This window comes from Oryctolagus cuniculus, chromosome 6 (genome assembly GCF_964237555.1).
Source record: "Oryctolagus cuniculus chromosome 6, mOryCun1.1, whole genome shotgun sequence".
Taxonomy (NCBI): Eukaryota; Metazoa; Chordata; class Mammalia; order Lagomorpha; family Leporidae; genus Oryctolagus; species Oryctolagus cuniculus.
Window position 1 is genome coordinate 33,274,106 of NC_091437.1, and position 27,978 is coordinate 33,302,083.

At 40.4% G+C, this 27,978-nt stretch overlaps 1 protein-coding gene across 1 annotated transcript in view; it reads right to left on the reverse strand.

Moving 5' to 3' along the window:
* PRELID2 (PRELI domain containing 2) overlaps positions 1–27,978 on the reverse strand; it is a 93,936-nt gene that overhangs the window by 48,100 nt on the left and 17,858 nt on the right. Inside the window, exons 3-4 of the mRNA XM_051843459.2 lie at positions 26,475–26,548; positions 24,066–24,226 (exon numbers count right to left, since the gene is read on the reverse strand). Of these exons, the coding sequence (XP_051699419.1) occupies positions 24,066–24,226; positions 26,475–26,548 (235 nt within the window). The remainder of the gene's footprint in view (positions 1–24,065; positions 24,227–26,474; positions 26,549–27,978) is intronic.

A 27,978-nucleotide genomic window follows, 5' to 3' on the forward strand; every position in this document is an offset into this window, starting at 1 on the left:
CAATATTTCTTCTGCCACTTTGGGGAGAAAAAGTCCTCAGAAAAGCACTCTCCGGGTTTGTTCGTGTATCTGAGAATAACAGCGCAGTAAAGCAGGGTCATGCCCTCACCATCAATGGGATGAGGGTTTATCCTATTATATTTTAAGACTGTCAGAGAAGAAAATGTTGTGCTCTCCCTCAATAACTCATTGACAAAACACATCAGACATTTTCTTCTTGTGACACATGGGCAGCCTAAATACCTCCTGCTAGGATTAGCCTCTATTTCAGTTCCTATGCAAATCACAGCAAGACATATCAACAATGTACAGTTTCATTTCAGTTCTATTAAAAAAAAAAAGCAAAAAGGATGGAAAATGGATAAACAGAAAGAGCATAAATGCTAATATCAGAATCTCTGAGCATTATTTACTTTGTGCTATTATCCGGTGATTAAAATTTTTTTTGTATAATAAAATGTTACTTTGCTGATCACCAAAAAAAATTAATAAGGCCTTGACCATCATTTTATTTGCTTACTCAGAGAGAGATGCAGACAGAAAAAACTTTCATTTGTTGATTCGCTCTGCAAATTCCTGTAATAGCCAGAACTATTCCAGGCAGAAGCCAGGAGCCTGGAATTCAATCCAAGTTGCCAGTCAATCTGGGTCTCCCACACAGTTGTAGCAACCCAAGCTCTTGCGCAATCACTCACTGTCTCCCAGGGTATGCATGAGCAAGGCAGACTGGAAGCAGAGCCAGGACTCCCAGCCAGGCACTCCGACACAGAATGTTGGTATCTCATGCAGTGTCTCAACTGCTATACCAAACACCTGTCCCTAGTTTTATTTTCATATAAATATATACTATTTCTAGAGGATTTTGTGCTGGCAGGAACCATTTTCAGCAAGGGTACATGCTAGCATCTGGCTTGCCCTTCATTTACAGACTACTCAATTACCTCTTCATTTCCCTCTCCACACACTATGTAATTTCAGTTCTTTGTGCCTTCAATCCTAAGACATTCTTCCTGCCCCACACTTGTAATGTATGTGCTGTTTCCCTCAAAAGACCATGCATAATTCAAGTTTTCCCATACCTCCCTTTTATCTCTGTTCAGCCTAAAGAAAAGACTGCATCACATTTATAATATTACATACTCTGGTTTACCCTTATTCCTCAATAAACTGTACAGTAATGCATGTTCTGCATCAGATGACAATGTGCTTTCTTAGGAAGTTGATATTCATGTTTTTAAAAATATTATCTCAGGTTTACATAAGAAGAAACTGTGTTAAATAGAAGTTAAATAAGCTGCCCAAGGTCTTGAAGATGAATGTCATACAGATTATCTAGCAGCTCCAAACTTTAGTCCTCTTTTGAGCTCAGTTGATGACATAATCATCCATCTAAGCCATAGATTAGAAATCTAATCCATAGATTGGAAATCTCAACATATTATCTGTCTCCCTCTCTGCAATCAATTCAAACATCCAACCAGTCAGCCCTGTATTTATTTTACATCCAGTATCCCTCAACAGGCATGCCATTCTCTCTTGCACTACTGCCACTGCCTGAGTACGGCACAGTGTTTTATCTCAGAACCATTGCAAGTGCCTCCCAACAGGTGCCCTGTCTCCAGCATAGACTCCCTATACTCCCACCCTATATCAAATCCACTTCCTAAGCACATACATGTCATTACCTGTTGATAGGTTACAGAGAATAAAGCCCACATAATCAGTCTTTTGTTTATGAGACCCATCCGTATTGCTGCACACAACAGTTGTTCACTCATTTTCATTGCTGCATAGTATTCTGCCATTAGAAAATATTCCAATAATGCACCCCTTCTACTGAAGATAACATTTTAACTGGACCCAGTTTATGGCTGCTATCAACAATGCTGTTATGAAAACATTTATAATGTACCCAGGTAGATACATGCACAAGTGTCTCTAGGGTATATAGCACTCAAGTATATGGGCCATAGGATATGCACAGCTTCAACTTCAAATGTTTTCCTAAACAGTTCTATCTATTTTTATTTCACTGTATCCTTAATTATAATGACTAATGCATGGAGAGAAATCAATAATGCATTTAGGAAAACTGAACGGAAGAAGGAAGAGGAAAAATCTCTATCTCTTCCTCTCTCTCTGTAACTCTGCCTTTCAAATAAATAAAATAAATATTTAAAATTTAAAAAGGCAAATTCTTTCACTTTCTGTTTGAAAACCCAGGATTGGACAGGCAGGCAGAGAATGTGGAAAAGCAAATAGAGACATTTATAGTGCTTCTTAATACTTCTTGTCAGAGAAACTGAACCAAGAGAGATAGTCTTCACCTGGCTTAGGGATAACCCACTGTGGTATCTGAGAGGGAGGCTCATTCACTGAAGCAGAACCAGTATCTGAGTCACATATAATGCTTTGTCCATACAGCACAACAGAATCATGAGAGAATGCACAGCTCAAATCTTACAACACCTCTGTGAACATGAATGGCAGATTACACAGTCTCCTACTTCTACATCATTTAGAAACTTGTTTCTTTCTGTATTTGAGAAAATAAAAAAGTTCAGGGGAAATATAGATAAGGAATTAATCTCTAGAGTATGCAGCCACCAACCTTGAATCCTCAAAACAGCAGTTTCCAGAAAACAAAAGCTGTTATTGGGACACTGTCCCTGAATTACAGACTGGCTAAGAATGGCAATTCTTGCCTAATTGTTTTCAAAATGGGAATTTAATGAAAGTGTCTCTGGGGAGGAAGGAAGAAAACTACACAGATACTCTTGCTGCGATGACATCTCAATTCTAATCCTGGCCTTCACTTGTAAACACACAAAAAGAGAGTGCCCCAAAGGAAATACGTGGTCTCCGGTCACTCTCCCTGTTTCTTAAGCCCAATTCCCTGGGTCTACCACTGCTGCAAGAAAGCTTAGCCATGCTATCTGGGCAAATCCATTTACACAACTGCATTCTCAGAGAACCAATACAATTCACAGAAATTCAACAAATGTTGCACAGTTTTCAGTCTCTAAATACTTTTCATTATAAACATATGAACACATTACTTGTAACATACTACATATACACATGCAGTATGGCTCTGTATGTATGTATGTGTGTGCTTGTACACACCTGTTAGAAGGGTACTTCAAAAAGTTTGCATAAAGTGAAATTAAAAGACAAATTTAGGGGCCAATATTGTGGAGTAGTAAGTTAAGCTGCCACCTGCAATGCCAACATCCCATATGGGTGCTGGTTCAAGTCTCAGCTTCTCTACTTCTGATCCAGCTCCCTGCTAATAAGTCTGGGAAAACAGCAGAAGATGGCCCAAGTCCTTGGGCCTCTACACTCACATGGGAGATCCAGATGAAGATCCCAGCTCCTGGGTTTGGCCTGGCCCAACACCAACTATTATGACCATTTGGGGAATGAACCAGTGAATGGAAAATCTCTATCTCTTCCTCTCTCTCTGTAACTCTGCCTTTCAAATAAATAAAATAAATATTTAAAATTTTAAAAGGCAAATTCTTTCAGTTTCTGTTTGAAAACCCAGGATTGGACAGCTTCACTGCTGAACTCTACCAGACATTTAAAGAACTAATTCCAGGCCGGCGCCGCGGCTCACTAGGCTAATCCTCCGCCTAGCAGCGCCGGCACACCGGGTTCTAGTCCCGGTCGGGGCGCCGGATTCTGTCCCGGTTGCCCCTCTTCCAGGCCAGCCCTCTGCTGTGGCCAGGGAGTGCAGTGGAGGATGGCCCAGGTGCTTGGGCCCTGCACCCCATGGGAGACCAGGAAAAGCACCTGGCTCCTGGCTCCTGCCATCGGATCAGCGCGGTGCGCCGGCCGCAGCGCGCCGGCCGCGGCGGCCATTGGAGGGTGAACCAACGGCAAAGGAAGACCTTTCTCTCTGTCTCTCTCTCTGTCCACTTTGCCTGTCAAAAAATAAATAAATAAAAAAAAATAAAAAAAATAAAAAAAAAGAACTAATTCCAATGCTTCTCAAGTTATTCAAAACAGTGAAACAGAGGGAATCCTCCCAAACTCTTTCTTTGAAGCCTGCATCACCTTAATTCCTAAGCCAGAAAAAGATAGCAGAGAAAGAGAACTAAAGACCAATTTCCCTGATGAACAAAGACACAAAAATCCTCCACAAAATATTAGCTAATCAAATCCAACATGATGAAAGATCATTCACCCGGACCAAGTAGGATTTATCCCAGGTATGCACGGATGGTTCAACATTCACAGATCAATCAATGTTATACATCACATTAACAAACTACAGAACAAAACCCATATGATTATCTCAATAGATGCAGAGAAAGCATTTGATAAAATACAACAGTCTTCCATGATGAAAACTAAACAAATTGGGTATAGAAGGAACGTTCCTCAACACAATCAAGGCAATTTATGACAAACCCACAGCCAGCATCCTACTAAATGAAGAAAAATCTGAAAGTATTCACCCTGAGATTTTGAACTAGACAAGGATGCCCACTCTCACCATTGCTGTCTAATATAGTCCTGGAAGTTTTAGCCAGAGCCATTAGGCAAGAAATAGAAATCAAAGGGATACAAACTAGAAAGGAGGAAATCAAACTCTCCATATTTTCAGATGGCATGATCCTATATATAAATGATCCAGAAAAACTCCACTGACAGAGTACTGGAGCTCATAAAAGAGTTTGGTAAAGTGGCAGGATATAAAATCAATACAGAAAAATCAAAAGCCTTTGTATACACAGACAACATCATGGCTGAGAAAGAACTTCTAAGATCAATCCCATTCACAATACCTCCAAAAAGAATCAAATACCTTTTAATAAATTTAACTAAGGATGTCAAAGATCTCTATGATGAAAATTACAATACTAAATAAAGAAATAGAAGACATTAAAAAATGGAAAAATCTTCCATATTCATGGATTGGAAGAATCAACATCATCAAAATGTCCATACTACCAAAAGCAATTTACAGATTATAATATACAGATTGCAATCCCAACCAAAATATCAATGACATTCTTTGCAGATCTAGAAAAAAATGATGTTAAAATTCATATGAAAACACAAGAGACCCCGAATATCTAAAGCAATCTTATATATCAAAAACAAAGCCAGGGCCATCACAATCCCTGATTTCAACACATCCCACAGGGAAGTTACAATCAAAACAGCCTGGCACTGTCACAAAAACAGACTTGTAGACCAATGAAATAGAATAAAACACTCCAGAAATGAAGCCATGCATCTACAACCAACTTTATCTTTGACAAAGGAGCTAAAATCAATCCCTGGAATGAGGACAGTCTCTAACAAATGGTGCTGAGAAACTGGATCTCCATCTGCAGAAGTATGAAACTAGACCCCTACCTTACACCTTACATAAAAATCCACTCAAAATGGATCAAAGACCAAATCTATGACCTGATATCATCAAATCATTAAAGAACATTGCGGAAACTCTGCAACACATTGGCATAGATAAAGACTTCTTGCAAGAGACCCCAGAAGCACAGGCAAATCAAAGCCAAAACTGACAAATGGGATTACATCAAGCTGAGAAGCTTCTGCACTGCAAAAAAAAATACTCAGCAAAGTGAAGGAGCAACTGACAGAATGGGAGAAAATATTTGCAAACTATGCAGCTAATACAGGATTAACTCCAGAATCTATAAAGAGCTCAAGAAATTCAACAACTAAACAAACAATCCAGTGAAAAAATGAGCAAAGGACTTGAAAGGCATTTTTCAAGAGAAGAAATTCAAATGGCCAACAGACATATGAGGAAATGCTCAGGATCACTAGCCATCAGGGAAACACAAATCAAAACCATAATCAGGTTTCACCTCACTCTAGTTAGAATAGTCCACATACAGAAATCAATAGTCAACAAATGCTGGCAAGGATGTGGGAAAAAAGATACCCTAACCCATTGTTGGTAGGAATGTAAACTGTACAGTCAGGGTGGAAGACAGTATAGAGATACTTCAGAAATCTGAATTATAGACCTACAATACAATCCAGCCATCCCATTCCTGGGAATTTATCCAAACCAAAAGAAATCTATACTGGCCATTTATATTGCAGCACAACTCACAACAGCCAAGATATGGAATCAACCTAGACATCCATCAACTGTTGACTGGACAAAGAAATTATGGTATATACACACTATGGAGCACTACTCAGCTGTAAAATTTTTTTAAAAAATGAAATTCTGTCTTTTGCAACAAGATAGTCACAAATGGAAACCATTATACTTAGTGAAATAAGCCAGTCCCAAAAGACAGCTCTTATATGTTTTCCCTGATCCAAGATAACTAATAGAGTATCTCAAATGTAATGTACTGGAGTGAAATAGGTATTCTGAGGATCAATGACTGTTTATAGCCCTTGTTTCTTCCATTGAGGAACAGCGTTTTGTTTTTTCTCTTATACTATTTGTTGGAGTATTTTACTTAGAACAAGGCTAACTACAGGATCATTAAGTATACTGAAAATAGATCACTGTAGAAATTAAGAGTAGGAATCCAAGAGGGAGGGATAGGAGTGGTTGGAGCCTGGGCAGGTGGGAGGGTAGAGGGCGAAGTGTCACTATGTTCCTAAATTTGTATATATGAAACTTGTATAACTTAAATAATATTAAAATATAAATAAATAAAAAAGTTTATTTGGGTACAAAAAAAGTGAAATTCATGCATAGTTTTCCTACAAAATGCATTTCCCTCTAATTCATTGAAGATCTCTCATATTTAACTGTGTATACAACTATAGGACAAAGCTTAAGGGCATGGGCCCTGGAATTAGATCATTTGTATTCACATTTCATAAATTCTTGTAGCTCTATATACACCTTCAGACTCTGGAAAAATGAGGTTAATAAAGCCTGTTTCATAAAGGTTGATTCACAGGTTTAAACTAAAAGTAGATAGAGGATCTGGGGTTCTCTTTCACAGTGGGGTGATGACAGATAACAATCAAGTCCTGTGTGTATTTCTATCATTAGAAGAACGAATTCTAAATGTTTCTGCCATAAGGAAATGTTGAATGTTTGAGAAAACACATACATTTAACCTGATTACACATTATACACTGTATAGATATATTATAACATAGAACCCCATAAATATGTACAATATTTATGAGTCAGTTACACAAAAATTTTAACTTAAATCTTAATTATATCTGTTTCATAAGTTGCCTCAAGGTTGAAAGAGTAACATGTTGAAAGCATTCAAGATAATATATATAAGCCTTTGACAAAGGTTAGTCAACAGTATGGGCCCAAGTAATAAAGTAACACAATTCTACTACTACCACCATTATTATTTCCGTTCACAGTACGAGGAGCAGTGTCTGAGAATGAAAACACCCACAGTGCAAATCCAGGTCTACCAAACTCCAACCTCAATGCACTTCAGTAACTTCTGAGCGTCAGACAATCAACATTATCCACAAGCCAATGAAAGCAACGATGCCCACCCTTACCCCGACTCTGGCATTCCGGCCCTGAGAACAGAACCTTCCCATCTGGCCAGTCTTCCCTTCCACCCTGCTCCCACACTCATCTGTTCTGCAAAGTAGCCCCGGGAGGCGGAACACCCTGCCACCCTCTCAGTCCTCTCCTGGAGCCCTTTCCCTCTGAACTTCTCTTTCAGCTCCTCCCAGGAACCAGCAGATTACTGCCTAAATCATTGAGAAAGCACAGCAGGGGATCCTATAACACTAAGGAATCAATCAAAAGTGGGATCTCAATAGTCCAGGAGTTTGGGCAAGTATATATTTTAGGACAATCTGGCTCCATCTCCTAAAACACAGTATTTAAAGAACTGACAGTAATAGCAGTGTATTGCTCAAATTTTTGTCACCGCAATACCTGAGAGGAGCTCCTGAGGAAGGAAGGTTCATCGGGTTCACAGCCCAAGATTGGGCAGCAGTCCCAGCAGGACGGTGTCTGATGAGGGTGGTGGAACGTATGTATATGGAGGGAGGTAACATGGTGAGCCAGGAAGCAGAGATAGGAACCACGGTCCTCCTCCTCCTTCCCATACTCTCTCTTTATAAAGCCATCGTGATTGGATCCCAGAAGCCTAACCCAATCACTTCCAAAAAGGCCCTCCCATTCAGACACCATAATCGGATCAAATCTGTCCCATTAACTATCAACACAAGACTGGAGCTTAGATCTTTGCATGAGTTTGAGAAGTCAAACCCTACTCAACCCCTAACAGTTGCTTTCTATTAGCCTATTGTGGTAAATCATTGTATTAAGTTTTTTATATTGCATGCATTTCATCTAATTACCAATAATTTTATGACATACATAATATATCAATCTCATTTTACAATTGGAAAAACTTAGGTTCAAAGAGGCAAATCTGCTCAGATCACACAAAAATAAGTGGCAGGTCCACTGCTTGAACCCACCCACACAGTTAACCTTTGATGCCACTGCCCTTCCCACTCTCCTATCAACTAGAAAAGTCTCTGTTCAGTGAAGCCTTACTGATTCCCTGAGTGGGTGGGCAACACTTCAAACTATACAAGGGTCTGTGAACCAGCCCAGCTGGAGGCTTGTCTTGCAATAGTAGGCCTACCGGAGCACACTTTCGACTCACGCTGGCTTTGTGGGTGTATGTTCTATATGCCTGCACAGAGCCACATGCATTGTTGAATACTCTGTTGTCACTGTCTCAAAGTTCTGAATCATCTTTGAACAAGGCGGATCAGCATTTTCACTTTTCACTGGGCTCCAACAATTATGTAACTGTTTGTAATCCCATTTCAGGCAGACATCTATACAACACTGCCAATCACCATGCCCCTGGGAGTTTTCTGGGATGTTTGAGAACACATACTTAAGCTTACCAATGCCTAAAAGGGCCTCAGACAAAGCCCTTGAATCCGTAATGTCTTATTTCTAACAATATGTCCCAAGCAAATAATCCTATATGAGCGTTTATGCCAGCCTTTAAACGAATTCTTCATAGCATTATATCTAAGAGCAAATAACTAGAAACAATCCAATAATTAGGACATTTAATAAAACTGGAATAATTTTATACAACAAATATATCTGAACAGCTATGAAAAAATCACTGAAAACTATGCATCTAATAAAAGGCAGTCTCAAATGTACTGTTAATGTATAAGTCAGAATACTGCATATAGTATAATTCCACGTTTCTATGATTTTTCTTCAGACGAGTACATAAATTGTAGCAATTGCAGTATGCTCATGCAAGGAATGGGAAAATGACAAATTACTGATCTCCACAAGATACTGCTCACAGACACAGTGCTAAAAGTGACAGAACAGAGTAGTTCCACATGAATCCATTCAACATGAAGAGCAACAGGCGAAACTAATCTGCAAGAATGGAGGTCAGAGAACAGTTGCCTCTGGGGTCACTGATTACAGGCAGCTTAAAACTGAAGAGGGAGTGAACACAGCACTGATTTTTCTACAATTAAAATATCATATGGGGGTTATGTTTAAATATTAAGTAATGAATTCTTGGAGTCAGACCTAAGGAAGGCCACAAGATCTCCTACCTTCAGGCAAGAAACTGTTGAGTCTTCCCTGAGCAGAGGGGAGGATTAAACAGAATGACCAGGAATTATCACCTGAACTCTTCTCATGCCACGACACTCTTGAGGGCAGACCCATATGAAATGGAGCAGCCTCCACCTACAGCACAGAAAATAGCTCAAAATAGAGCCATAAAAATAAACCTAGAGGGGCTGACACTGTGGCACCGCGGAGTAAGATGCTGCTTGCAGTGCAGGCATTCCATATGAGCGCCGGTTCAAGACTTGGCTGCTCCACATCCAATCCAGCTCCGCAAGGCCTGGGAAAGCAGTAAAAGATGGCCCAAGTCCTTGGGCCCCTGCACCCGTGTAGGATGACCCAGAGAAAGCTCCTGGCTCCTGGCTTCGGATCAGCACAGCTGCAGCTGCTGCGGCCATCTGGGGAGTGAAGCAGCAGATGGAAGACCTCTCTCTCTCTCTTTCTGCCTCTCCTGCCCTCTCTGTGTAACTCTTTCAAATAAATATATCTTGTGGTTGTTGTTGTTGTTGACAGGCAGAGATAGACAGTGATAGAGAGACAGAGATAAAGGTCTTCCTTTTTCCGTTGTTTCACCCCCCAAGTGGCCACTATAGCCAGCGCATTGTGGCCAGCGTGCTGTGCCGATCTGAAGCCAGGAGCTAGGAGCTTCCTCCTGGTCTCCCATGCAGGTGCAGGGGCCCAAGCACTTGGGCCATCCTCCACTGTACTCCCGGGCCACAGCAGAGAGCTGGACTGGAAGAGGAGCAACCAGGACAAAACCGGCACCCCAACTGGGACTAGAACCCGGTGTGCCGGCACCGCAGGCGGAGGATTAGCCTAGTGAGCCACAGTGCCAGCCCGAATAAATATATCTTTTAAAAAATTAAAATTGATCCAAAAGCTAGCAAAAAGAAAGAAAATGTAACCACCATCAAGGTGAGAACAGAAAATGCAACACAATTTCAACACTAACCAGACTGACTTAATTCTCCCTTCTTCATGCCTTACTTCACTGATGGTTCCTCTCCTATAAATTCAAGACTCAGGGCTGGCGCTGTGGCATAGCAGAAAAGCTGTTGCCTACAGTGCTGGCATCCCATATGGGCACCAGTTCGAGACCCAGCTGCTCCACTTCCAATCCAGCTCTCTGCTATGGCCTGGGAAAGCAGGAGAAGATGGCCCAAGTCCTTGGGCCCTTGCAGCCACAGGGGAAAACCTGGAGGAAGCCCCTGGCTCCTGGCTTCAGACTGGCACAGTTCCAGCCACTGCAGACATCTGGGGAGTGAACCAGTGGATGGAGGACCCCTCCCGCCCTCCCTCCCTCTCTCTCTCTCTCTCTCTCTGCCTGTCCTTCTTTCTCTGTGTAACTCTGACTTTCAAATAAATGAATAAATCTTAAAAAAAAAAAAAAGGCTCATGGGGCCTACGCTGTTGTGTGGTGAGCTAACCTCTGCCTGTGGTGCCAGCATCCCATATGGGCGCCCGTTTGAGTCCCAGCTGCTCCTCTTCCAATCCAGCTCTCTGCTACAGCTTGGGAAAGCAGTGGAAGATGGCCCAAGTACTTGGGCCCTTGGCATCCACATGAAAGACCTGGCTCTGGGCTCCTGGCTTCAGATCATTGCAGCCATTTGAGGAGTGAATCAGTGGATGGAAGATGTGTCTCTCTGCCTCTCAAATAAATAAATAAAATCTAAAAAAAAAAAAAGTCATACAAATTTTGCTGAACTTCAGTGAAGTATTTTCTCTTTGAGAAATACTACCTGTTCAAGAGCCAAACTGCCAACAGGTCATGCTTTATAGCAGTAACAAGAGGCCGGCGCCACGGCTCAATAGGCTAATCCTCTAATTGCGGCACCAACACACCACGTTCTAGTCCCAGTCGGGGCGCCGGATTCTGTCCCAGTTGCCCCTCTTCCAGGCCAGCTCTCTGCTGAGGCCTGGGAGTGCAGTGGAGGATGACCCAAGTGCTTGGGCCCTGCACCCATGGGAGACCAGGAGAAGCACCTGGCTCCTGCCTTCAGATCAGCGCGGTGCGCCGGCCGCATTGGAGGGTGAACCAACAGTAAAGGAAGACCTTTCTCTCTGTCTCTCTCTCACTGTCCACTCTGTCAAAGAAAAAAAAAAGCAGTAATAAGAACTTTGTAGGAAATGAAACTCCAAGAGGAATGCCAGCTGTGTGTCTGCTGACCCCTGGCAACACTAGATACAGACTAGTGATCAACAGAAATCAGAGAGAGGTCTCCACCTTCACCAGCTCACGATCTCCTCTTCCCACCAAATCTTATCATGAGATTTTCCTAATTTGTACCTGCCCCTCCAGCCAATTTCATCCCTTTGCACTTTCCTCCCCTCATTCCCACAACAGACTGGAGGGAGTACGATCAGTGTCCCTGTGACTCAATTTTCATGCATCATCCATTGAGCAGATAAGAGCTAGGTACTGGGAATATGGCAGAAAACAGATCTCAGGGGAAAACCATGACAAGACAGTATGTACAGGACAGGAAACCAGTAAAAGACCCGGATTATGTTATATAACATCAAAAGGCAAATGAGTGTCTTTTGGAGAGCAGTCTTACTGAACCAAAAATAAGGCTCCAGCCCAGATGTCATCTCTATACAGAAAAGGCCCTGTTACTCGGCATTCCATAATTGACAGTGAATTCTGCTGTTTGATCACCTGCTGGTGCGCCGGAAATCAAGGTCAATATGATCACAGGGAAGCAGGCTTGGGGAACGCATCCAGTGGTATTTATTCAGGCTATTAGACAACTACACCCTGGAGCCCTGGAGCACCAGGATCAGTGCATAGAATTAATTCCTAAGTAAACTTAGCAGAGCCAGTGTATTTTCATACCGAGTAGAGCCAAGATGGGAGACAACAGAGCAGGGGTGTAAGTATCGGAAGATAAGCAGAAGCTCTAGATACGGGGAGGTAAAGACCTGAACCACTGAGATGCTGTGCTAAGTATACAGAATGCCTTTTCTGCTGGAAAACCAGCTCTGCAACACCATTGAATCAAATAAGTCTACAATGAGGGTGATAACTTGAAAGTACAAGAGAGGCTTCCACTTGCCACAAAAACACACAGTTACAGTGAAAGTGCAGAGCCCAAGAAAATACTTTTACAAGATGTAAATCATATAGAATTAAATTATTTGGAAAAAGCAAATGTCAAATTTTAAAATTTAGTCAAATGCATATCATTTATATTTATTTTTTAACTTTTATTTAATAAATATAAATTTCCAAAGTACAACTTTTGGATTACAGTGGCTTTCTCCCCCCAGAACCTCCCTCCCACCCACAACCATCCCATTTGCCACTCCCTCTCCCATCCCATTCATATCAAGATTAATTTTCAATTATCTTTATATACAGAAGATCAATTCAGTATATACTAAGTAAAGATTTCAACAGTTTGCACACACACAGAAACACAAAGTGTAAAGTACTGTTTGAGTACTAGTTATACCATTAATTCACATAGTACAACACACTAAGGACAGAGATCCTAGATGAGGAGTAAGTGCACAGTGACTCCTGTTGTTGATTTAACAATTGACACTCTTATTTATGACGTCAGTAATCACCCTAGGCTCTTCTCATGAGCTGCCAAGGCTATGGAAGCCTCTTGAGTTCGCCAACTCCTACCTTATTTATACAAGGTCATAGTCGAAGTGGAAGTTCACTCATCCCTCAAGAGAAAGGTACCTCCTTCTTTGATGGCCCGTTCTTTCCTCTGGGATCTCACTCACAGAGATCTTTCATTTAGGTTTTTTGTTGTTGTTGTTGTTTTGCAACAGTGTCTTGGCACTCCATGCCTGAAATACTCTCATGGGCTTTTTAGCCAGATATGAATGCCTTACAGGCTGATTCTGAGGCCAGAGTATGGTTTAGGACATCTGCCATTCTATGAGTCTGCTGTGTATCCCACTTCCCATGTTGGAGTGTTCTCTCCTTTGCAATTCTATCAGTTAGTATTAGCAGATACTAGTCTTGTTTATCTTCTCTTTGACTCGTAAACCCAACATTATGATCAATTATGAACTGAAACTGATCACTTTGACTAGTGAGATGGCATTGGTACATGCCCCCTTGATGGGACTGAATTAAAATCCCCTGGTGCATTTCCAACTCTAACATTCGGGTCAAGTCCGATTGAGCATGTCCCAAATTGTATATCTCCTTCCTCTCTCATTCCCACTCTTACATTTAACAGGGATCACTTTTCAGTTAAATTTTAACACCTAAGATTGTCTGTAATTAAAGAGTTCAACCAATGGTATTAAAGGAATAAAAAAAATTACAAAGAATAAAGTAGTACTTTGTTCCTTGACAGGACAAGGTCTGATCAAGTCACTGTTTATCATAATGTCCATTTCACTTCAACAGGTTTCCTTTTAGGTGCTCAGTTAGTTGTCACTGATCAGGGAGAACATGATATTTGTCCCTTTGGGACTGGCTTAGTTCACTCAGCATGATGTTTTCCAGATTCCTCCATTTTGTTGCAAATGACCGGATTTCATTGTTTTTTACCACTGTATAGTATTCTATAGAGTACATGTCCCATAATTTCTTTATCCAGTCTACTGTTGATAGGCATTTAGGTTGATTCCAGGTCTTAGCTATTGTGAATTGAGCTGCAATAAACATTGAGGTGCAAACAGCTCTTTTATTTGCCAATTTAATTTCCTTTGGGTAAATTCCAAGGAGTGGGATGGCTGGGTTGTATGGTAGGGCTATATTCAGGTTTCTGAGGAATTTCCAGACTGACTTCCATAGTGGCTTGACCAGTTTGCATTCCCACCAACAGTGGGTTAGTGTCCCTTTTTCCCCACATCCTCCCCAGCATCTGTGTTGTTGGTAGATTTCTGTATGTGAGCCATTCTAACTGGGCTGAGGTGAAACCTCACTGTGGTTTTGATTTGCATTTCCAGATTGCTAGTGATCCTGAACATTTTTTCATGTGTCTGTTGGATATTTTGGATTTCCTCTTTTTAAAAATGTCTATTTATGGGGCCATCACCGTGGCTCACTTGGCTGGTCCTCCGCCTGTGGCACTGGCACCCCATGTGGGCGCCAGGTTCTAGTCCTGGCTGCTCCTCTTCCAGTCTGGTTTTTGATTTCTCTTTTGATTTCTTCTATGACCCAGTGTTCACTCAGGAGCATGTTGTTCAGTCTCCGTGTGTTTGCATATGCTCTAGGGATTCCTGAGTTGCTAATTTCCAGCTTCATGCCACTGTGGTCTGAGAAGATGCATGGTATGATTCTAATTCTTTTGAATTTGCCGAGACATGCTTTATGGCATAGTATGTGGTCAATCCTAGAGTAGGTTCCATGTACTGCTGAGAAGAATGTGTATTCTTTAAGTGTAGGATGAAAAGTTCTGTAGATATCTGTTAGATCCATTTGGCCTATAGTGTCGATTAAATCTGCTGTTTCCTGGTTGATCTTCTGTCTGGTTGATCTGTCTATTTCTGAAAATGGAGTATTGAAGTCCCCCAATACTATTGTATTAGAGTCTAAGTCTCCTTTTAAGACCCTTAACATATCTTTTAAATAAACTGGTGCCCTGTAATTAGGTGCATATACATTTATAATAGTTATATCTTCCTGTTGAATTGACCCCTTAATCATTATATAGTGCCCCTCTTTGTCTAACAGTTTTTGTGTTGAAGTTTATTTGTCTAAGATGGCTATGCCAGCTCTTTTTTGGTTTCTGTTGGCATGGAATATCTTTTTCCAACCTTTCACTTTCAGTCTGCCTGCATCTTTGTTGGAAAGATGTGTTTCTTCTAAGCAGCAAATAGATGGGTTTTGTTTTTTAATCCATTCAGCTAGTCTGTGCCTTTTAACTGAAGAGTTGAGGCCATTAATATTCAATGTGACTACTGATAAGTAGTGACTTTACCCTGCCATTTTCCCAAAAATATTTCTAATATATGCTTTTAACTTCCTATGATCTTTTACTGAGAGATTTTCTTCTTTTACCTTCTTTCATATTGATGATCGTGTTTCTGTGTTTCTGTGTGTAACACATCTTTAAGCATCTTTTGCAGGGCTGGACAAGTGGTGACAAATTCTTTCAATTTCTGTTTGCTATGAAAGGTCTTTATTTCACCTTCATTCACAAATGAGAGCTTTGCAGGAAATAATATTCTGGGCTGGCAGTTTTTCTCTCTTAGTACCTGGGCTATATCTCGCCATTCCCTCCTAGCCTCTAGGGTTTCTGATGAGAAGTCTGCGGTGAGTCTAATTGGAGATGCTCTGAGAGTAATCTGGCATTTCTCTCTTGCACATTTTAGAATCTTCTCTTTATGTTTCATTGTGGTGAGTTTGAGTACAATGTGTCATGGTGATGATCTCTTTTGGTCATGTTTATTGGGGGTTCTATGTGCTTCCTGTACTAGGATGTCTCTGTCCTTCTCCAAACCCAGGAAATTTTCTGCTAGTATCTCACTAAAAAGGCCTTCTAATCCTTTCTCTCTCTTTCTCCATGCCTTTGGGAACTCCTAGAACCCAAATGTTGGGTTTTTTTTTTTAATAGTATCCTGTAGATTCCTAACAATATTTTTCATATTTCTAATTTCCTCTTCTTTTCTTTGGTTTGACTGTATACTGTCCTGTGCTCTGTCTTCTATATATGATATTCTCTCTTCTACCTCATTGATTCTGTTTTTAAGGCTCTCAAATATGTTTTTTATTTGTTCTATTGAATTATTCATTTCATTTTGATTTCTCTTCAATATCTCAATTTCACGTTCTACTAAATTCCTCATTTCATTTTGTTTCCTCCTTAAGATTTCATTTTCATGAGAGAGATTTTCTGTCCTGTCCTGTATGGATTTTTGTAGTTCATGCATTTGATTTTGATAACTTCTAAATGTTCTTATAAATTTTTGAAATCTGTATCTTGCATTTCTTCTAACTCATCATCTTCATAATCTTGTATTGGAGTGTCATGTTCATTTAGGAGCATCATCATGTCTTCCTTGTTCTTGCTTCCTCGGGTTCTGCATTTGTTGTTTGTCATTATATAGATATTCTTTGTTTTCTTCTTTTTTTTTCTCACTGCAGTGGCTTTTCTCATTATACTATGAATCCAGATTAAGTGGAATGTCTGCTTTTGGTGAATCTCTAGAGGTTTGTGGTGAGTGTGGCCAGAGAGCTCTGTTCAGTTCTTCAGGGTTAAGGGTGTGCCAAAGGTGACACAACCAGGTTTGGCGTGGTAAATCTCTCTTTTTATTCAGATGGGAAGTAATTCCACTCATCTGAGCTCTTCTCCTCGACGGCAATCAGTGCCTGAGTGCTAGCCCCAGTGGGTATAATATTAGTCTGCTCTGTCCCAAGGACCACACAAAGGATCTGTACAGTCCTCAGTGTAAGCTCAGATTCCCCTGCAATGTCCCTCACTGGGTAGCCAAAGCTGCCCGAATTTGTGGCGTCTCCCACTGAGACTACTCCCTTCTCAGCCACACTGAGAGTTCCCCCACACACCCTCAGTTTTTTGTTTTTTTTTTACAGTCCCGGTTCATAAGTTCCACACATTCACTAGGTCTTGGTCTCCTGTTATTTCTCCCCACCAGAGTCAGGTTTTTCTGTTTGGCTCACGGCAGGCACAGCCCTGAGCTGGCGCAGCTGTTATGTATGTCCAAAATGGTGCCTGCTCTATTGTCTTGCTCGCCTTTGTAAGGTGAGTGAGAGGATCTTGTCCGCACCGGTCACTTTTTTTTTTTCTCTCCTCTAGTTAGGCTGGTGTACTTTCCCCCACAGGGCTTCAAGCCTCATTCCCTCTAGGCTCTTCCTAACACTTTTCCGCCAGTGTCTCTGGCTACTGCGGTTTTGCTTCACCTCCCTTTCCAGCGCTGGTGCATAGACTCGGCAGCTGGGGTCCCAAGCCGTGGACACCCGTGCCCTTCACATAGGTCCACCATGTCCCCCTAATTCCGGAAGTTTCCTCTGTAGTTTTTTTCCCTAACTCTTCCCTGAGGCTACAGTATCTCCACTTTTTTTTTTTTTTTTTTTTTTTTTTTTTTTGGACAGGCAGAGTGGACAGTGAGAGAGAGACAGAGAGGAAGGTCTTCCTTTTGCCGTTGGTTCACCCTCCAATGGCCGCCGCGGCCAGCGCGCTGCAGCCAGCGCATCATGCTGATCCAAAGCCAGGAGCCAGGTACTTTTCCTGGTCTCCCATGTGTGTGCAGTGCCCAAGGACTTGGGCCATCCTCCACTGCACTCCCGGGCCTCAGCAGAGAGCTGGCCTGGAAGAGGGGTAACTGGAACAGAATCCAGCGCCCCGACCGGGACTAGAACCCGTTGTGCTGGCACTGCAAGGTGGAGGATTAGCCTATTGAGCCACGGCGCCGGCCTCCACTTTTTTTATACTATCTTTTCCTGGACTATCAGTGAGCTGCCTCCCTATTCTGCCATCTTGGAGCCCTCTCTTATATTTCCATATATGAAAAATCAACTCAAAAATGGATCAAAGATCTAAATCTATAATCTGATACCATAAAATTACTAGAGAAGAACATTGGAGAAACTCTGCAAGACATAGGCATAGGCAAAGACTTCTTGCAAAAGACTGCAGAAGCACAGGCAATCAAAACCAAAATAGACAAATGGGATTATATCAAGTTGAGAATTTCTGTACTGCAAAAAGAAACATTCAGCAAAGTGAAAAGACAACTGACAGAATGGGAGGAAATATTTGCAAACTATGCAACTGATAAAGGATTAATATCCAGGATCAATAAAGAGCTCAAGAAACTCAACAACAACAAAACAAACAATTCAATGAAGAACTGGGCAAAGGACTTGAACAAAAGAGGAAGTACAAATGATCAACAGACACATGAAAAAATGCTCATTACCACAGGGTAATGCAAAACAAAACAACAATGAGGTTTCACCTCAGCCCAGTTAGAATGGCTGTTCTACAGAAATCAAGAAGCAAGAAATGCTGGTGAGGATGTAGGGAAAAAGGTACCCTAATCTATTGTTGATGGGAATGTAAACTAGTTCAACTATTGTGGAAGACAGTATGGAGAGATCTCTGAAAGGTGAAAATAAAGAGATCATATGATTCAGCAATCCCATTCCTGGGAATGTACTGTAACAAGATGAAATCAGCATATGAAAGAGTTATCTGTACCCCCATGTTTACTGTAGCACAATTCACAATAGCTAGGATATGGAATTAACCCAGATGTCCATAAATTGATGACTGGATAGAGAAAATATGGTATAATACACTATAGAATACTACTCAGCCATTAAAAAGAATGATATCCCATCGTTTGCAACAAAATGAATGCAACCAGAAATAATCATACTTGGTGAAATAAGCCAATCTTAAAAAGACAAATACCATGTGTTTTCCCTGATCTCTGATAACTAATATAGTACCAAAAATGTAAGGTAAAGAAATGAAACTGATATTTTGAGCTTTAGTGATTGTTTACAGCCATTGTCTCTACTGCTCAGGAACAGTGTTTTTTCTTCTTACTATCTGTTGAACACGTTCCTTAGTGTATGGTAATCTTATGAGTATAAAGTAAAAGGAAAGTAGATCATTGTGAAAGTTAAGAGAAAGAATAGGAGAGATAAGAGGAGGAAGAGTGGGAGCGTGGGCAGAAGGGAGGGTAGGGTGAAAAGTAACGCTATGTTCCTAAATCTCTGTAGATGAAATTTGTATACCTTAAACAAAATTTTTCAAAATCTGTGTTAATGGCATAAAAGATAAGGTTTTAAAGAGTAGTAGAACATTAAAAAATCCAAAAGAAAAACAAAGTGTAATTGGTCTAACTTCTTTCTTCAATTTATTTGAAAGGCAGACACAGAGCTCCTACCTACTGGTTAACTTCCCAAATGCCTGTAATGACCAGAACTAAGCAAGGCCAAAGCTGGGAGCCAGGAACTTAAGCTGTGTCTCCTCCATGAGCACAGGAACCCAATTACTTGAGTCATCACCACTGCCTCCCAAGGTCTGCATCAGCAGGAAGCTGGAGTCAGGAGACAGAAACAGGCATCAAACACAGGCACTCTGATAGAGGATAGGGCAGCACAACCAGGGTCCTAACCACTCAGCTAAATGCCCAACACCAAATCTTTTTATAGAGAAACCTAATCATGTAAGTCAAAATAGAAAATGCACATAATTTTTAACCCTGAAATTCCACTTTGTTCAGTCTTCCTTAAAAGTTAATTAAGTATGAAAATAAATAGACATAGAAACTTCCATCACAAAACTATTTGTAATAACAAAATACTCAGAAATAATCTAAGTGTCAAGCGGGAATGGACTAAAAAAATCATTATCAGATACTATCTCTGGGTGATAAGAATGTTTCTCTTGGATTCTCATGACTAATTATCATTTTACGTATCATTGATGAAGGTTCAGTTCTGCTTCTCTATAGCCTGAACACCTACAAAAATTTAATTTTATTATTTCAAAATTATATTTATTTATTTGAAAGGTAGAGTTATAGAGAAGCAGAAGTAGAGGCAGGGAGAGAGAGAGATCTTCTATCTGCTGGTTTACTCCCCAAATGTTCACTAAGGCCAGAGCTGGCCCAATATAAAGCCAGGAGCCAGGAGATTCTTCCTGGTCTCCCACATGGGTGCAGGGGCCCAAGGACTTCGATTATCTTCTGCTGCTTTCCCAGGTGCATTAGCAGGAAGCTAGATGAGAAGTAGGGCAGCCAGGACTTGAACAGGGCCCCAAATGGGATGCCAGCACTGTAGGCAGTGGCTTTACCCACTATACCACAGTGCTGGCCCCCAAAAAATTAATTTTAAAATGAAGTAGATAAAATCAAAGACTTTTTTGTATAAAATCTGACCATTTCATCCTTTCACTACTTCCATACAGAGAAAAAAGAGCTCTATTCTCTAATCCCATCCTTTAATTGGATTGTCTTTTATATATAATTCCAAATATCCATGGCCTTTAAAAAAAACCTGTGTCATGAGGGAGACTAACAAAATAAAAATTAGGGGTGGTTCAGAGCAAACCCACCTCTGATGCTAATAAGACACAGCACTCACACTAATTCAGTGAGCTGCTGCAGAATCTAGAATTATCACCACAGGACCCAAGTTAAAGGGAGCAATAGTGATTTGGACAACTGCCAGGTTTTAAAAGTGGACTTTAGGTTTCTGGTTTTTAGTTATTTAGGCTTGAGGATGTCACTATTTCCACTAAAATGACAGATGCATAATAGGGGGGAAAAAAAGCAAAACATGAATAATAACAAAATAGTAAATTATCCTCTGAAATTATAGTTCACAGCAATAATTACTGCTAATATTAAGTATTTTGCTTTCATTTTTAAACCTATTTCAAAGGAATTATATCATTTCTCATCCATTATAATGGTGAAATTTAAAATCACGTTAATATTCAGTGGTGACCAGGCATTTGACATAGCAGTTAAGTAGCTACTTAGGATGCCTGTATCCCATATCAAAGGACCTGGTTCAAGTACTGGCTACTCCATTTCCTGTCTAGCTGCCTGCTAAGGCATATCCTGGGAGCAACAAATGATGGCTTAAGTACTTGGGTCCCTGCCCTCCACATGGGAGGCTAGGATGAAGTTCCTGACTCAAGGTGTCAGCCTAGACTAGCCTTGGCTGTTGCATGCATTTAGGAAGTGAACCAGTAGACGGAAGACCTCTCCCCTGACTCCCTCTGCCCTTCAAATAAAATAAAAATAAATTTTAAAAACATTAAGTATATTAGGTGCTGGCCATGTTATGGGAAATGAACACCCTCATCTGCTGCTGATGAAAGTGTAAACTAGTATATTAATACAGTGAAAAGCAATGTGGCAGAATCTATATGGTATGAACTATATATCTGCATCTCCCCACCACTTATGTTAAAGCCTTAACCTACAATGGGCTGGTATTAGATGATAGGGTCTTTGGGATATAATTAGTTTTATAGGAGGTCTTGAGGGTAAAGCCCTCAGGAATTAAGGTCCTTAATTCACTCTCTCTACCATGAGAGGTTACAACAATAAGACAAACATTTTTAAACCAGGAAGATTCCCTGACCAGATACTAAGTTGCCAGTGCCTAAATCTTGGATTTCCCTGTCTCTACATGTGTGAGAAGTTATTATTTAGGCTGCTCAGTCTATGTTATTCTTTTAAAAGAGATAGAGAGATTTCTTTGTTTATTTGGAAGTCAGAATTACAGAGAGAGAGGGAGAGACAGAGAGGTCTTCCATCCATTGGTTCATTCCCCAGATGGCCACAATGGCCACAGCTGGGCCAGGCAGAAGTCAGGAGCCAGGAGCTTCATTCAGGTCTGCTATGTGGTGCAGGGGTCCAAACATTTGGGCCATCCTCCACTGCTTTTCCCAGGCTATTAGCAGGGAGCTGAATTGGAAGTGGAGCAGCCGGGACATAAACTGGCACCAATATGAGATGCTGCCATGCCAGGTGGTGGCTTAACCTGCTATGCCACATCATCAGCACCCCGCCCCATCTATGTTATTCTTTGTTCGAACAGCTCAAATTAAGATACTATATAAACTAAAAATACCACCCAAATAACTTTTTTACATTGAGATGTAATTATTTACTATAAAATTTGCCTTATAAGGTACACAATTCAGCACAGTTAAGATGCTCAGAGTTGTGCCACATCAACATTAATTCCAGAACATTTTCATGACCTCAAAAAATAAACTCCATTCCCATTAGTAATCAATCCTTACTCTCCTTTCCCCCAGTCCTTGGCAACAACTAATTCACTTCTTGTCTCTATGGATTTGTTCATTCTGAGATTTCAAATAAAGGAACCCATATGCTAGGTGGCCTTTTGTTAATTGGCTTCTTTCACTTAGCAAAACACTTTCAAGGTTTGTCCACTTTGTAACATGAATCAATACTCCATTCCTTTTAATAGCTAAATAATATTCTACTTTATGGATATACCCTATTTGATTATATATTCATCAGCTGATAGATATTTCCCTTGTTTCTGCATTATGGCTATTATGAATAATGCTGCTATGGATATTTTTGTACAAGGTTTTCTGTGTCTTTTTTATTGCAGCCATCTCTGTAGCTGTGAAACAATTTCTTATAGTGCTTTTGATGTACACTGCCCTAATGACTAATGGTGTTGAACAGCTTTTCGTGTACTTACTGGCTATTTCTATACCTTTCTTCGAGTAACGATTACTCAAATATGTTGTCTAGTTTTTAACTGGGTTGTCTTTTTATTATTGAGCTATAATGGTTCTCTACATATGATGGATCACAGACCCCTATCAAATGGTTTGTAAATATTTTTACCCATGCTCTAGATTCTTTTCACCTTCTTGACCATATGTTTTGAAGCACAAAAGTTTTCCATTGGTCTTTTTCACTTTATTTGAAAGATGGACAGAACAGACAAAGAGGAAGAGAGAGAGAAAAATCTTCTATCTACTGGTTCACTTCCCAAACGCCCACAGCAACTGGGGCTTGGACTGGATCAGGCCAAAGCCAGGAGCCTGGTACTCAATTTACGTCTCCCACATGAGTGGCGGGGATCCAAGTACTTGAGCCATTGCCACTGCCTCTCCAGATGTACATTAGCTGGAAACTAGACAGAAGCAGAGCTGGGATTCAAACCAAGCACTCCAGTATGAAATGTGGGTATCCCAACTGGCATCTTTCAATTTTAATGAAGTAATTTTATCTTTTTCTATTGAACATATCTAAGAAACCACTGCCTAACCTAAGATCACAAAAATTATACCAGTATTTTATTCTAAGTGTTGTTAAATTAACCTTAAATTTTCTACAGTTTAATTATATCTGTGGTAACAATGATACATGTTTGTCAAACTCATAGAAATATACACTAAGAAGAATAAAGTTTATTGTTTATTAATAATCTCAATAAACTTGATAGCTTGAACTTCTGCTTCAGCTTTAGGGGTTATGTACAAGGAACATATGATCCACAAACACTGTAGTATTATTTGTAATAATGAGTCTATCAAATAGGAAATAAGGGTAGTCATAACATTGAATTTTATGCAATAGTTCAAAAGATTCAGCTAAGTTTATATATGTGTGTATCAAAAAGAACTCAAATGTTCTAGTAAACAAAAGAGCTGTACACAGTAATTTACACACCATGAAATTATGTATGCAAAGAATTTATATAATCACATCGTGTGATTCTATGAATACTTATGTAAGTATCTGAGGTATCTGTTAAAGGACTGGAAGGATATTCATAATCTGGAAATACTTTGCCTCTGCAGACAGAAAAAGTCACCAGGATGGGCAGCTGGTCAGAAAGGAGTTGAACGCTGTCATTTTTCCCCAAAGAAAAATATATTCATTGTTTACTTGTGTGTTTAAAAAGGAATCTGTGTGAGCTGTAAGCAAACTAAGAATAAAGTCATATTTTAATATTTGTGTTCATGGAAACAATCCTGCACCCACCTACCCCCACACACACTCACATACACACCCACACACACACAACACACAGTCTTACCAATTTGGATTTTCCACACTTTCCCGGAAGACAGATTCTTCCTTCATGGATGCATACTGTGTCCACGTAAGGCAGTGACTCCGTATGGCCATGTTTCGTTCCTGAGGATTGAGCCAGGATTCCTCTTCCAGCTGAATACTGGGTACCTTTAAAATGCTCACCTGTGCAACAGATGAAGAGATTTCTCACTGAGAAAGAGCAGGCTACATAAGGACTGTGTTCAGAGGAGCTTTCAGTCACAGATAACTAAGTGGACAAGCAATCATGATTTCTGGATGAAGGCTCACCAATGGCTGTAACGCTCTGATAATCTAATGTACTCTGACCTTAGTAAGTCATGGTAAGGACATGTAAATGACAAAGGATTCATGTAGGTTGCGCCTGATACCCCTAACTGGTAAACACTAAGCAAATTATCGGCCTCCTTCTTGTCTCCTCTAGGGCTGGTCACGGCCGCCTTAAATTGATGGGTTCTAATTGGGCCACTTACAGGCGCCCATGCAGGAAGATATTAGGTAAAATATTTTCTTCACTTTAAATCCCATCCAAAACCTTAAAATGTATGCTTTCCTAGGTGGAGAAGATATGGAAAATTACAAAGGGAGAATTGTACAAGTCAGAGGCATCTTTAAATTATTTAGGAATTGAGATACAAGACAAAGTTGAATGCCTTTTTAAATAATAGATTCAAAGTGTGTATATAGGGCAAAGGCAGGGTGTGCACTCTGTGGAAAAAGCCAGTAATAACTTGCTGCTATGGGTAACACATTTTACCAACTGGAAAAAGACAATAAAGTTCATTTTCACTATCATATGATCTTTCTTTCCACTAAAGAATGTGGCAGACTCTTTTAATTCACAGTCAGTAAGCAATGGAAGCTTCCATTTTTCCTATAGACAGCACCACAATTTAATATGCAAGCTAATCAGAGGGAATCAACTTGAGTTCTCCATCACACACAGAATCTCTTCAGGTTGAAGCTACCACTTAGACGATTTAAAAAGTGCCTACCAAGTTGCTCTCCTCTGCCTAATAACCCTAAGAAGAATCCCATCAAAAATCCTCTACGGTTCAAGCAATGTGATGAAAAATTTCCACTCACCTTTTTCCAACAAAGAATCACCAGAGTGCTTAAGGGTTTCAAAAAGAGAAAACAATTTGCTATCATGAAGATTTCATCATCAAGGATATTATTTTACAGAACCACACACAACAAGACTTAACAAGGAGCACTGAGAACAAATACTCCTGAAATAGCTGTTATCTCCACCACTGAATTAGAAACTGAAGGTTTTTTAAAAAATATTTATTTGAAAGGCAGAAATACAGACAGAGAAGAACAAAGAGAGAAACAATCTTCCATCTGCTGGTTCACTCCCCAGTGACCACAAAAGCAATGGCTAGGATTAGGACCAGCCTAGGCCAAAGGCAAGACCCAGGAGCTTCTTCCAGGTCTCCAAGGTCCATTCAGGGGCCCAAGCAAATGGGTCATCTTCCACTGCTTTCCCAGGTGCATTATCAGGAGCTGAATCAGAAGAGGAGCAGCCAGGACTCAAACCAATGCCCATATGGGATGCCAGCACTGCAGGAGGAGACTTAACTTTCTACACCAGAGTGCCAGCCCAGAAACTGAAGTTTTCAATCTTCCTTACTAAAAATCAGAGTAAATATTTACAATTTTCCCACTTATAATCATTCTTACCTAGGAGTCATTTCTAACCATGTACAAATTAGAAGATAGTCACTACATGAAAAATGCCAAAAACATCTTTTAAAAAACTGTAGAACATCTCTACTAGAAACCATGACATACAGAGAGAGTGAGTGAGAGGGAGACAAATGGAGACAAAGTATCTCCAGCAGCATATGCCAAAACTGAGGTCGATGTGAAACAGCTTTCTAACTCTGAAGGGTTACAAGTTAGGAGAAGTAGGAAAGTTATACTGTTTCTCTAAATAAGAAAATGCTGTCTCTTTCTCTATTAAAAATTACTCCAAGTCCAAGCATTTAGCCCAATAGTTAAGGTACCTGCTTTCTACATCAGAGTACCTGGGTTTGACACCTGGCTGCAGCTCTTGACTCCAACTTCCTGATAATTTGTACCTGGGAGTCAGTGGTGATGGTTCAAGTAATGAGTTCCTTGCCACCCATTTGGGGGACCTGGACTACATTCCTAGCTCCTGGCTCTGGCTTCAGCCCAACCCTTGCTACTGCAGTCATTTGTAGAATAAAACAGCACACTGGAGTTTGCTTTTATGCGCTTGATCTCTCTCTCTCTCTCTCTCTCTCTCTCTCTCTCTCTCTGTCACACACACACACACACACACACACACTCACACAAATAAATAAAAAATAATACTATTACTCAATGTTATACCAACACAGATTTATTTCTGAAATTAATTTACCTTCCTTAAAATTTCTGGAACAACATTCTTACAGACTGCAATCCTCTTTCGATAGATAATTCCTGTTGACTCATCTAGAGAAAGAAAAAACTTACACTCAAAAAATTCTAATTAAAGAATTTATTCTCATCTTAATGCTAATAAAGCTTTTAAAGTCAATCTCAATTTACTGTATATAGAAAATGTTTAACTCAAAACTCAGTTTCTTTCACTACTTTCTGGGCCAAGTCATAAATATTCCCTGTCTGTGATCAAGAAATAAGGGTAGGATAACAACTCACAAGGCACATTCTGGTGTCACAGATAAAAGAATCAGAAAGTATTCCTTGCTCTGGACTATCAGACTACCTAGCGAGCCTCCTGCTTAACTCTAGCAATGGGAATGCTTGAATAAAAACATGATTCTGCCAACTTTTGTATCAAGCACAGGCTTCTGGCTACAAAATTTAAACCCATAATTACTTACTTATACTAGCCACAGTCTTCTTTTTTTTTAAGATTTTATTTATTTATTTGAGAGGTAGAGTTACAGACAGTGAGAGGGAGAGACAGAGAGAAAGGTCTCCCTTCCATTGGTTCACTCCTCAAATGGCCACAATGGCCGGAACTGCACCAATCCCAAGCCAGGAGCTTATTCCCAGTCTCCCACGTGGGTGCAGGGGCCCAAGGACTTGGGCCATCTTCTACTGCTTTCCCAAGCTACAGCGGAGAGCTGTGGGAAGTGGAGCAGCCGGGACTAGAACTGGTGCCCATATGGGATGCCAGTGCCACAGGTGGAGAATTAACCCACTGTGCCATGGCACTGGCTCCAGCCATAGTCTTCTCTCATAAGGAAGTAGACCCTCTATGACAAGAAGCAATCTGTTTGGGAGTGATGTATCCAGAATTAAGTCAATGACATAAAAAATACAATGAACATGAGTTAAGAAAAAGGGAGATAGAGGCAGTGAAAAAGAAAAACTTTGAAATGTGGTCACTGGCGTTGTGAATTACTGTGACTCAGCCATGTTGCTATAGGATTTCTCAAAACTCTGGCTATAATAGCCTCAAGCCCTGTGGCAAACACCGTGGCTGCTCAGAAGCTGATAGGGCACAAAACTGGCTCACCTCTGCCCACTGATACGTCTTTGTCCCTGTCATCCAATGTTGGCTGCCTGCACACTTAAAATAAATTAGCCATTCCTGGAAGCAAAGAGGCCCCCCACCCTGACAACGATGGAAATTATAACTAACATTCTTCTTTTAGGATATGCACATTGCTCTCAAATTTGATCTTCACGACAAGCTAAAAACAAGTTGTTTTCCCAACTGATGGATGAGAAGCTGAGCCTCCTAAAAGCTACGTCGTGAAGGTAGTAATAAAATCAGATTTGTCTGATGCAAAAAAACAACAAAGTTTCTCCCACATTTGAGGGCAGGTTCATGAGAAAATGGGTGTTTCCTAATATATTTATATGGTTATACACGTACAGAAAATGTCCTCACAAACCAAAGACAGTTTTAT